The following is a 12,863-nucleotide window of genomic DNA, read 5'->3' as shown; positions in this document are numbered from 1 at the left end:
TATGAGCAGAACACCTGTCTCCAACACACACAGACGGAGCTGCAGTACACAATGAAAAGAAGAGTAACAGTAATCAGAAAATAAAAGCAGTCCTTACAAGGACTATTGGGTTACAGCAGATGAGATCAGCAGGACAGCTGCCCACAGCAGCTACATACAGAGCAGTAGAAAGTAGATCACTAGTCAGCAAAGCTACCTAAACTGTCCCTCAAACCCCTGCACAGCTCTCTCCCTATGCTAACTCATCAAGCACACACAGGCAGAATGTAAAATGGCTGCTGGGCTTCGGTTTATATATGGAAGGGAGTGGTCCGGGGGTGGTCCAGGAGGGAGAGCTGCCTGATTGGCTGCCATGTATCTGCTGGCTCTTGGGTGAGAGGTCAAAATTTGGCTCCAGCTAAGGCGAACCCAAAATTGCGAACATCGCTAAAAGTTCGCGATTTTCGTGTGAATTAGTTCTCTGGTGAACAGTTCGCTACATCTCTATTTGCAAAGTCACCAATCCCTGGAATTAAAATTCAAGGTCAAATTTGTCTGTTGCTTTAGGCATGTAAAAGCATCTTTAGACAAATTAGACAATCAAATCTGTCAGAAGGCAGGATTGTAACAAGAGAAACTGCAGACTCTGCACATGCCGGTTTTAAGTATTTTTGCATCTCCTTTGCATGTTTTTAAAAGTTCAGGAATCATTTTACTAGTGCTGAGTTTTGGGAAAAATGGTGCTGAGATTTTTCTCCTTGGGTAAAGCTGATGCTAAATAGAATAAATATAGGTTGCCACAAGAGCTTCAATTGCAACAGGCAAATACCCTTTTAACAACAAGTCATTCTGCTGCCAGAAACATAATAGACTGCCTTATTGCCCCTTATTACATGGCTTACTTTTCATTTTCATGTTGATTGTACCTGTTAGCTAACAAGCATCACACATTCATTGAGAACCCTGGCCCAACCTCAATATAAAACTGGCACTTAATAATTGGCAGTTAATCATTTTAATATTGAAAAGACTTGCTTATGGCCAAAGCAATAGAGGACTCACAGACTCACAGAGCTTAGAAGAAAGTACCCTAGGGATGATTTCCTAACATAGGTGTTAAATTACACCAGTTTAAGCACCCAAGCAGCTAATTATTTACTATGGGTAATTGGTGAGGTATTTCTTTTACTACCTGCACATTTTACTACCTGCACAACACTTGGATAATTGTATGCCAGTTTTTTTTTTCATTGTTACCGAACATAAACCTTTTTCACTTTTTTACTCTGTATTTTATACTCATGTTGCAAGTTGGAATAGACAAAGTATGTGTTTGACATGCTGAGTTCATAGAACACGCACACATTTGCTTCCCAGAAACAAGCAAGCTAACAATATTTGTACTCCATTCGCCATGCTCTTTCCTCCAGAGAAGAATACTGGATGACAGGAAATCCATCATTTTCACAGAGGAACACAGGCAAATAGATCAATACGTATGCACAAAATCTAGGTAGGATTTAGAAGTGCATAGAGGTGACAATCTCTACATATTTATGTCCTAGAAGTAAAATAATTCAGTATGAACTCAAATACCTGTGTAGCCATGCAAATGCAAGGCTAGGCTGCATGCAGGAAATATTGCCATTATGCCCAATCATTTTCTGTAAAATACATTTCCATTTCAGAGTTGCTAATAACCCAGTATTTAGTACCAAAAATGATGCATAGTTGGGGGTAAAAAGGAATCAAGAGGCATAAAATACATATTCTGCATGATTTTTTTCTCAACAAGTTTGGATAAGCTTCCATAAAACTACATTACTTTACAGATGCAAATCAAAATACTGTTCATAATATTATGGATTTTAGCATGAAGTCTAGACACACAGAGTGCACCTGCTGTTATGGTTGTTTGCTAATGGAACACAGTCCTGACCCATTTCAAGTTTAGATAAACTCAACTTTAATTTACAAAAACACACACACACACATATATACACCTGTAGAAAGAGTATTATTTTTAATAAATGATAGATTTAAAAAATAAGATAGATCCAGGAGGATATTATTATTGAACATATTTACAGTGATTCAAAGTTTCTGCAGCAAAGCCACAGTCAGCAATAGGCATTGCTAGGCAACCCTTTTTTTCCATAGGAAACCCTGAAACATAGAATAAACAGCATTGCTACCTACGTAATTCCATTTCCCTACAGTAGCTTTTAAGATCTATATCTTTTCTAGTGGTTAGCAAACCTGAGATTTACTTCCCCAAATCCTCCCTCTCCAAAGTAAAAACCAAAACAAAAGGACAAGTTTTTATTTCTAAAGTAAAGTGTTAGGTTACAAGGGTTATGTCAAGTCAAGCAGCATGCTCTAACATTTGTGCCCTGTTCACAATACAGAAGCAACATTATTATGTGTTAAAGGGGAACTATCACAACAACAAAAATGTTCTATATAAATATAAGCTTCACTATACTGAAACATTTTAAATATGATCAATTAAAAATTCTATACTGTTTGTAAAATAATAATAATACTCTTCAATCAGTATGTGTCTCTCTTCATGCTCTTTATGCAGGAGTTGTTTTGATTGTCTTTTGATTCAAAGGGATGTTTCACCGTTACATTAACTTTTAGTATGTTATAGAATGTCCTATTCCTTGCAACTTTGCAATTGGTCTTCATTATTTATTTTTTATAGTTTTTAAATTATTTGGTTTCTACTTCTACATCTTTCCAGCTATCAATATGGGGTCAGTGACCCCGGCAGCTAAAAAACTATTGCTTTGTGCAACACTGGATTTCTAATAACAGTGCCCAGAGGCCGCAGTAATTAGCATGCGCATCCATTTAGCTCGGATACGGAGCACTGGGGACAGGACGCAATGAAGTTTTCTGCACGTCCTGTCCCTAGCGCTCCATATGTGGGCAAAGTTTAGTCTTGCCACAGATCCGGGCCTGGCTCTGTAAGCTTTGAATTGCATTATTATTATTATTATTGTTACTTTTTAACAAAAAGCTAAATAGCTGAAAAACCAAAATAAATGAAAAAGTTGCAAATTGTATCAGAATATCACTGTCTACAGTACGCTAAAAGTTTATTTAAAGGTGAACAACCCCTTTAATATATCTTTTAGGGGGATCCCTTTCCTAGTAGATGTATTTGCTCAAGTAAACATTTCAGCATGGACAAAATCTGACTTTGACACAAATACTGAATGTAATGAGACAGGATTTCTGTCAGTTGGTTATTTTGAAAAAGGTGGAGAGAAACTTGATTATTTCAGAAATATTACAAAATTGATTATATTTAGAAAGTTTCTTATTTCACTATGATAAAGCTTTTATTAAAAGTTAATTGCGATAGTTCCCCTTTAAATGGATACAGTTTAAGTCATCTTTAGCACCTTATATGAATTTAGCACCAAAATTGCACTGTTGATTATAAATGATAGAAGTCCCAGTTGTAGTTAAAGTTGTAAGCTCTTTTGGGCAGGGCTCTCTTCACCTCTTGTATATGCTTTATATGTTACTCTGTATGTCCAATGTATGAAACCCACTTATTGTACAGTGCTGCGGAATATGTTGGCACTTTATAAATAAATGTTAATAATAATTATAATAAAAATGGAAATAACATTGTCTTTATACCAACAATATAGCTATAAAATGTCAGGATGAATGATGCATAGATGTTTCTTTGTATTTACCTAGGTATAGTATACAGGCTCAGACTGGCAATCTGTGGGTTCAGGCAAATGCCAGAGGGGCTGTTGTAAGATGCCATAGACAGTCACTATTTAGTGGGCTGGTGGGGGGTTGTTTGGGCTTCTGGGTACTTGTAATACTAGGGCCTATTCTGAATCCCAGTCCTAGCTAACAGTGCTAGCTTATACCTGTACACATACACCTAATGGTTGTGTTGACTGTAATGCAAGGACAACTGACCAAATAATGAAAACCTGCAGCTGAGCACTGAATACATTCTTTGCTCCACTTCCTGTTTAAAGAATCAACATGATGTTATAGCTATATCTCCTGTATTGGTAAGTTTTTCAAATTTGTAAGTTATTTAAATTCCACTTATTAAAATAGTTGCCACATACTTACTGCTCTTATTGGTTTAAAGCCATAATTAAAGATATATCTAATATCTAAAAGAATGTTGCCACTTATATGGCTTCAAGTTGGCTGAGCCTATGGCAGGGCATGCTCAGTATTTTGTGCTACTTCTAGTGCCTCTGACAGGCTGTAGCCTTTTTCTTTCCCCCATGAATTGTCTTGGGCTCCCATGGTTCTTTCCCTGGTCAAGAATATCTCAGCAAATTGAGTAATCACAGCAGAAATGTAGTCATAGTGGCTTTCTGAACTTCCCCTGCAGATTTATGTAACTCCATGTGTTTCCAGCAGAAACTGATGAGACTATCTCAGTAATTTTATAACTATGGGTCCATCTTAATGCAAAGACTTCCAATTTCCTTACACAGTCACTACAGTATTGATTGAAGACTTAACATTATCATAAACAATTAGAGGGATTCCATTTGCCGGCTAATACCACTATATTGGTTTGGCATCCTAATGTACTTTAGAAAGCAATGAAATAAATGGCTTCTTCACAAGCCTATAAAGCCTGGCTGACTCCTGCTGATTGTATAGTACATGCTCAAAGTGTAAGATAAGGGATTCCTATTTAAAACACAAACAATATAGCATAGCAGAACCAAACAACCAGAAAAGTTAAAAAAAATGGATGAAAATTTAGATATTATAAATCTTTTGGCAAAAATCTCAAGAATTGCTCAGCAGAATTTAAACATTGCATTTTCTGTGATTTTTACAGATTTTTTTGTTTTGTTTCATTTTGCCACTTCTATTATATTATCAGTGTGAAAACTTGGTTTTATATTGTACCAAATGTTTGCAGGTATTAGGGTGATTTCCAAAGATTATGGTTTCATTGCATCCCTGAAAGTGTGTAGCTTGGAATAGCATGCCAAGTGCAAGTTTGCATTCTAGTGGCATTGGAAGTTGGTAAACATATTAACCTAAGAGAGAGAAAAGTATAGGAGGAGATAATAGGGATTATATCAGAAAATGGAGGGTAGATATGTGAGAGAATTAGTGCATTTACCATTTATAATGGCACAAGTAAGTGACAACCAGATGGGTAAGCTTGAATTTATAAAATCTTAACAACACTCTGCTTTAGTGTCATTATCAGTAAAGGTTTAAGTTAAAATAAGCAGCAATGTGACATATTCTAGTCAATCAATTTAATCAGATATGTGGGTGTCAGTGAGGTTTTACAAGAAAAATGGGAAGTGTGACGCAAAGACAGGGGGAAAAGAACAATGTTATGTTATCTTAGTTTCTCAAACTATGGGGCCAACCTAACTGCTTTGATTCGGGCCAAGTAGACACTTAACTCCTGATACCCTGTACAAGTTGCTCCTACTTCTTCATAGGCTAGCTAGAGACCCACATTTTCTATTGTTCTTCTCACTAGATTTTAGTGATGGCAACATACATGTCAGCTAAATTTGAAGGCGCCTGTAGAGTTTGTTGTAATTTTAGAAGTGATTTTTCAGATGGATGAGGACTGATGTTGACTATGATAGGCGTGGGAGACCCACAAGCAAAAGAGAAGGAAGATTGAGAGCCCCTACTTTAGTAGGCAGAAAGGCAAGTCAAGGCTCACTGTGCAGATTAAATTGTTTTTTCTTGCTGATGTTGAAACAGGAAGTTTTCTTTTACAATTTTTTTTTTAATTTAAAGTTTTAATTGTTTTTTTAGTTTCAGATAGAAATCTATGGAAAAGTCCTACATTTATGTCTAACTAAATACGTTGTACATGCAGGGACTCATTTTCTATATCAACAATAAACTATGCAGTGAAATTGTATTGTATGTACAGAAAAATATTTCCCTTCAAGTATGCAGTTATATACTGTAAGTGGACATGTCTACAGAAAAATTAGGAAAATGTTATAGGGTGACGGGAGGGCGAGGGGAGACTGGGGGGAAAACGTGAAAAGTGGGTAACTCCTGAAATAAAAAAAGGGGGGAGGGTTGACAGTTCTGATATTATTACCTCTATTTCTTTACATAGCACCAGCAGCACAGTAACCAACCTTGCTTCTCATTCCCTACCCCAGTGGAGCTCATAATCTAATTTCCCTGTTATCTTAAAACCCATTATCCAGAAAGCTCCAGAATACAGGAATGCTATTTTCCATTTTAAGCAAACAATTATAATGTTTTAATTCCAGATAATAGATCACATACTGCAGTGTCGGACTGGCCCACCAGGATACCAGGCAAACTCCCGGTGGGCCCAGGGGTCAGTGGGCCCTTCTGCTCCTGGCCATTTGGTCTGTTTCATGCTTATTACCCATTTCTGAATGGGAACAAAGAGGAGAAATAGATGGAAGAATAGATGCTAGCATGTAAATAAAAGAGACTTGGAGAATAAAGTGGTTTTAGTGAGGAAAGGAGGAAAAGTAGTTTGGAGAGTGGGTCCATGGTCTAAGGTTTTCTGGTGGGCCCGCGGGGTCCCAGTCCGACACTGCATACCTGTACTTGATATATGCTGTCTATTTTACATCTTCATATTGAAATGATGTGTAATGATATCATTGGTAGTGATGGGAGAATCTGTCCTATTTTGATTTGCTGGAAAAAAAATTGCAAACTGTGAAAGAATTTGTGAAGCAGGGAAAAACTTGTGAAACACAAAAAATGGCACGTATCGCAAAAAAATTGTCACGTGCATCAAAAAAATGGCACATCATTGGCTGAAAAAGCCACAATATAAATGCAGGTTCATAGTTATTTTAATGTAATTGCTTTGTGGCACAATATACCCAATACCTGCTAGGAGATCTATCATGTCCAAACATTTATTGATTTTGGATGCTTTTAACTGTTTGATTTTAGATATAATAATACTGACAATATTTGCTCAGTTCTATTACACACACACATATAGTAGCCAATTAGATGTTTTCTTTCAAATAGGCAAATACTATATGCTGACTGGTTATTATTAAAATAAAACAGGAACAGGGAATTCTTCATTTTATATAATTGTACTGGGTAAGCATGAAACGTGTTAAGCCAGTGCTGTCCAACTTTCTGGTGGAGGGCCGATAATGGAAGCCAGTTTTGGCTACTCCCTTTTTTAACTACACCCACTTCAAACCACACCCATGTTATCACAAAAGCTTTTAAGACCATACCCACATTTATGGTGGTAGCACAGCAAAAACCCAAATGGTTGGTGCTCACTGCAGGGATATCCCCAATATTCAAAAAAAAGTAATTAAGTCATATTAAGCCACACACTTATATCCATATCCTCCTCCCCTGTGGGTAGCACAGCACCCCCAGCACATAAAAATTACACACCTTAGGGACCCCCTAACAACTATTTCCAAACAAAATTACCAGAACAAACCCCTGCCAGGTTCACCTTCCACGGACAGCATTGGCAGTGTATGGCACACAGGCAGCATAGGGCAAGCAGAGTAAGGCACACAAGGGCAGTGTAGGGTAGGCAGAGTATGGCACACACAGTAAGGGTAGGGCAGGCAGAGTATGCCACAAGGTGTGACATTGCAGAGTCTGAAAGCTGTGACCAATGCAAGGTCTTAAAGGTGTGAACATTGGAGGTTCTTAAAAGTGTGAACAATACAAGGGCCTACAGTTTGAATCTGAGGTGTGAACAATACAGGGGCCAGTTCATCTTAGTACTGATACCATTTAAAGCTTACACAGGTAACCAGTCACAGCAGCCAGACAGGTGGGGGGGCCACATGGGGTGGGGGGTCGCAGGCCTGATGCAGCCATAAAAATACGAAAATTTTGTGACTTTAGGATTGCCAATACGATATTATCGTGACTAATACGATTTTTTTCATAAGCATATTCGTGATATTCGTGTCCAATCCGAATTTATCCCATTTCTATTCGGGATTCAAACTCGTGATTTCATGAATCTGGCCCTTAGTATTCAGAATTGCATTAACCTAGGGTAAAAAGACTAATATAGTGAAAACTGTGTCCACATTTTAGAAAGGCTGCAGGAACAATATACCATGTTTGCTTGGGTATCCTTAAACCCTCTGGAAGATTAAATAAGAAAATTGACATTAGGAGCACTATCAATTTCCATTTGAACTAGATCAACAGTCTAACTACAATAGCGGCATTTGAATATGAAGAGACTCTTACAGATTGGCAAGAGGGCATAGGGCAATCCTAAGATTATAGGTTACTTTGCAAAGAACAATATCACAACCTAACAACAAGACATATTAGCTGAGAAACAATATATTGTCTCAAATGTATGTACTTGTAAAATGTAATTTTGAAAAGCCACAAGAATCTTTTCTTTATATGAAAAAGTAGTTGCTCTTATTTCTCACCAGTGCCTAATATCTGCTCTGTCTTTTTGTTTGTCTTTTCTCTGATGCCCTGGCATCATATTAAATGCCAGTCACTTTCCTATGGGGAATAGCTTTTTGCAGGTTGTCTGTGCTTCCTGCATCGCTAGAGTTTGTGTACTGTTCTTCAAGTGACTCTCTGCCTTTGCTATAAATATTGCCATTTGTTATATTAAAAAGCTGTTCAAGGGTATGTGAGGCGCAGAATGGGAAATTTGGTTGTCATGATGCCTGCATCCCCTAATTCATGTTTTCCCTTTTCTATTTGGAACACTGACAATTGGATTTAATTATTCTTTAGAAATTGTGGTTCATGTGTAATAGGTGACCCTATTGTTTTCAGAAAAAAATGGAAGCTTGGTTTGTCTGAAGCATAAAAAGCGAGCAGATATTTTTTTCTCTGTTTCAAAGCTAAAGATAAATGCATTTGTGTTGTGCTTTACAATGATGCAGACTGCACTTTCAGACTCGTACATGTTCAATTTCACAAGGAGATGCCTCTAAGGTTATGTATTAGTCTGTACAATCATTTTTTCTCCTGCGGCTAATGAAGTTACCATTTTAGGACTTCATTAAAGAGTCTTTATATTATAGAACTAAAAAGGAGGACCCAACATTGCATCTACGCAAAAACATTCATCTGTAATAATGATTAAAAAGAAAAGTATTAGATCCGACCAGGTCATGCATCAATAGGATTACAATAGCATACGGCAAATAGCAAAAATCCTATTTGTTGGTGATAATGCTAGACAATATCTCATAAAATATCATAAAATGTGGCCTCTACACAATATTTCCATCTTTCCCCACCCCCAACCACCCAATAATGGTATTTTTCGAATGCAGCTGAAAGTGTGGTCACATTAAAATAGATGTAAATGTTGTGCTTTTTTGGGCAACGTTTATTAAAGGAGCTTGTGTGCAAACACACTTCTTGCATCCGTACTGCATCTTCTGCCTCTTCATGAGCAAATGCTTCTATTGACATTGGATTGGATTTTTAATGAGGCTAGGGGAGGCTAAGCTTCCCCAAACCTGCTTAGCACCTTAAAAAAAATATTCACTCTCTTGACAGACAGTAAAATTGACCAATCAAGGCACAGATGTGGGCAGGGCTGGGGAGATATTACAAACTGAAGGCACTGCAGAAATGAAGACTGAGGGATCTGCAGGCTGTAAACCTTACCTAAGAACCTCACCAACTTTTGCTGCAGATTTCATCCCACTCCCACAGGTACTATACTGTATAATCATCATCCAACCCCACAGGTACTATACTGTATAATCATCATCATACCCCACAGGTACTATACTGTATAATCATCATCCAACCCCACAGGTACTATACTGTATAATCATCATCATACCCCACAGGTACTATACTGTATAATCATCATCCAACCCCACAGGTACTATACTGTATAATCATCATCATACCCCACAGGTACTATACTGTATAATCATCATCCAACCCCACAGGTACTATACTGTATAATCATCATCCAACCCCACAGGTACTATACTGTATAATCATCATCATACGCCACAGGCACTATACTGTATCATCATCCAACCCCACAGGTACTATACTGTATAATCATCATCATACGCCACAGGCACTATACTGTATCATCATCCAACCCCACAGGTACTATACTGTATAATCATCATCATACCCCACAGGTACTATATTGTATCATCATCCAACCCCACAGGTACTATATTGTATCATCACCCAACCCTACAGGTACTATACGGTATCATCATCCCTCTCCCACAGGTACTATATTGTATCATCATCATACCCCACAGGTACTATACTGTATCATCATCCAACCCCACAGGTACTATACTGTATCATCATCCAACCCCACAGGTACTATACTGTATCATCATCCAACCCCACAGGTACTATACTGTATTATCATCCCACTCCCACAGGTACTATACTGTATCATCATCCCACTCCCACAGGTACTATACTGCATCATCATCCAACCCCACAGGTACTATACTGTATCATCATCCAACCCCACAGGTACTATACTGTATTATCATCCCACTCCCACAGGTACTATACTGAATCATCATCCCACTCCCACAGGTACTATACTGCATCATCCTCCAACCCCACAGGTACTATACTGTATCATCATCATACCCCACAGGTACCATACTGTATCATCATCCAACCCCACTGGTACTATACTGTATCATCATCCCACTCCCACAGGTACTATACTGTATCATCATCCCACTCCCACAGGTACTATACTGCATCATCATCCAACCCCACAGGTACTATACTGTATCATCATCCAACCCCACAGGTACTATACTGTATCATCATCCCACTCCCACAGGTACTATACTGTATCATCATCCAACCCCACAGGTACTATACTGTATACATTCTAAAGTAAAGTAAAGACCAAGACCTACTAGGATTTCTCCTAGTACCCCAGTGGGTCAGTTCAATGGCTAAACTACATGGAAGATTTTGATCAGATTTTGTGGGTTGGATGGCAAATTTTCCATGTAGTTTAGACATCTGACACCATGCAATCTGTCAATTCGACACCATCCTACTAAATCTCCTGTGTAGTTTAGCTCTCAGCGTCACAATGAAATTCATGCATGATAAGGAGCAACCAGAAATGTACCTTAATGTATTAAAATTTAGAACCAAAAATAAAATATGCATGTGACCATTTTTAAGCATTAATGTAATCTGCTAAAATCTGAGATAAAATACTATTTTTCAGGTGAACCATTTCTCTGAATATGGGGAGAAAGGGCCCACCTGAAAAATATGTGTTACATAATTTCTTCCTGAATTAAATGTACATTTTACAGTTCACTGTATAGAAAATCATCACTAGGAACTAACATCTGCAGCTTTTATTTTATGCAAACAAATATTTCCAACTGGTCAGTGCTTAGCTCCCAGGCAAACCATTTCCTGTTTCCTGTTTATTAAAACTCATCAGTCTCCAGTTAAGCGGCACTCAACATTTTCTGACACAAAATGGTTCATCCCAACAGAAAAAAACAGAAATACTTTATAATTTCTATAATACTTTCTATAATCTATTTTTTGCTACAGGTAACTGTTTTATATATATAGTAAATCATGTATTTGAATAAGTATCTAATACAGGACAGTTTCATATTTTAAAGGTTTTTACTGTGTAAATAGAGAAGGATACTCTATTTAAACCTACCACAAGCAATACTGATGTTCTGTGACTGTTCTGTACTACAAAGCACAAGATGACTTTACCTGTTCCAATAAGCGGAGACCTTTGGCATAAACAACATGCATAATGAACATGGGAACACTTTATAGCAGAGTGAAAGAAAAATTTAGCATTTTCGAAAGGGCAATTTCCCCCTCATTAATAGCTTACCTTTTCCTGGTACCAGCTGCTTCTCTTTTCTTCGTTTTCTCAGAAGCAGGAGGTTTATTTCGTTTTCTAAAATTCATTTCTTCTAGTGAGCTCTGGACTCGCTTCCAGATTTCATAACATGCCTTGTCTAGGCTGTCTTGTGGGGTGTCCTGATGGACCCAGATATATCTGGGAAATGGCCCTATAGGTGGGGCTTGCTTGGACATAGCTGAACACTGCTGTGGTGCTGTCACAGAGCTAAGCATCTTCAGATTTTAGGCCAAAATTCACCACTTTTGGTTAAGCCTGACTTGTAAGTATATTCTGTCCTCTCTCTGCAGTTTTTTTAAACATCTGGAGGTTGGTTGGTATCTTGGCAACCACGGAACATTGCAAGCAACACACAGCATGGCACCCAGAAAAATCAGATCATGATTTGAGATACAAAAGGAAAAACATAATTCTTGATCATGAGAAGACTTCAGTAGGAAGCAAGCAAGACATAATTCAATAACGTCAGAAACCACATATCTAATGCTAACCACTGCCTTCCATTTACAAACTAGCAAGTGAAACTGTACAAATAAAAATACATATTAAGCTGAGACAGAAGTCCTTCTGCTTTTCACAATGGGAAGTGCACTGATTGTCATAGAGGAGAGAGACTTCATGCCCCAGAATCCATCATCCAACATGGAGCAAGTGATGGATTGGTTTCATGAATCTGTCAGCAAAAATGGAAATGAAGAATGCTCCCTGCTAGTTAAATGCAAACTATCATTCTTTCCTCTCAATCTGTGCAATCATGTCTTAAAAAATCTATACATATTTTTAGTTGGGTTGCCACCTGATGTCATCACGTGGCAAGAAACTCCATCACATGATAAAGTTGCGTGATTACTTCAGTGAATGGCATGATGACATCAGCAATGCATGGCGCATTTAAAACCTGGCAAAGGTGGCAAATTTTAATTTTGTTTCTATAACAACAAATTGGCAAATGTAAGCAAGTAAGCGATACTGTCAGTAACTGATT

At 37.8% G+C, this 12,863-nt stretch overlaps 1 protein-coding gene across 2 annotated transcripts in view; it reads right to left on the bottom strand.

Annotated features, from left to right (window-relative positions):
• Nucleotides 1-12,188, bottom strand: part of c1orf94 (chromosome 1 open reading frame 94) — a 56,542-nt gene extending 44,354 nt beyond the window's left edge. For both annotated transcript variants that reach the window (XM_031896920.1, XM_031896921.1), the window contains exon 1: nucleotides 11,849-12,188. In XM_031896920.1, coding sequence (XP_031752780.1) covers nucleotides 11,849-12,093 — 245 coding nt within the window. In that variant the 5' untranslated portion in view covers nucleotides 12,094-12,188. The remainder of the gene's footprint in view (nucleotides 1-11,848) is intronic.
• Nucleotides 12,189-12,863: the final 675 nt, after the last annotated feature.

This window comes from Xenopus tropicalis, chromosome 2 (genome assembly GCF_000004195.4).
Source record: "Xenopus tropicalis strain Nigerian chromosome 2, UCB_Xtro_10.0, whole genome shotgun sequence".
In the NCBI taxonomy this organism is placed as follows: domain Eukaryota; kingdom Metazoa; phylum Chordata; class Amphibia; order Anura; family Pipidae; genus Xenopus; species Xenopus tropicalis.
This window is presented reverse-complemented; position numbering and strand designations above follow the sequence as displayed.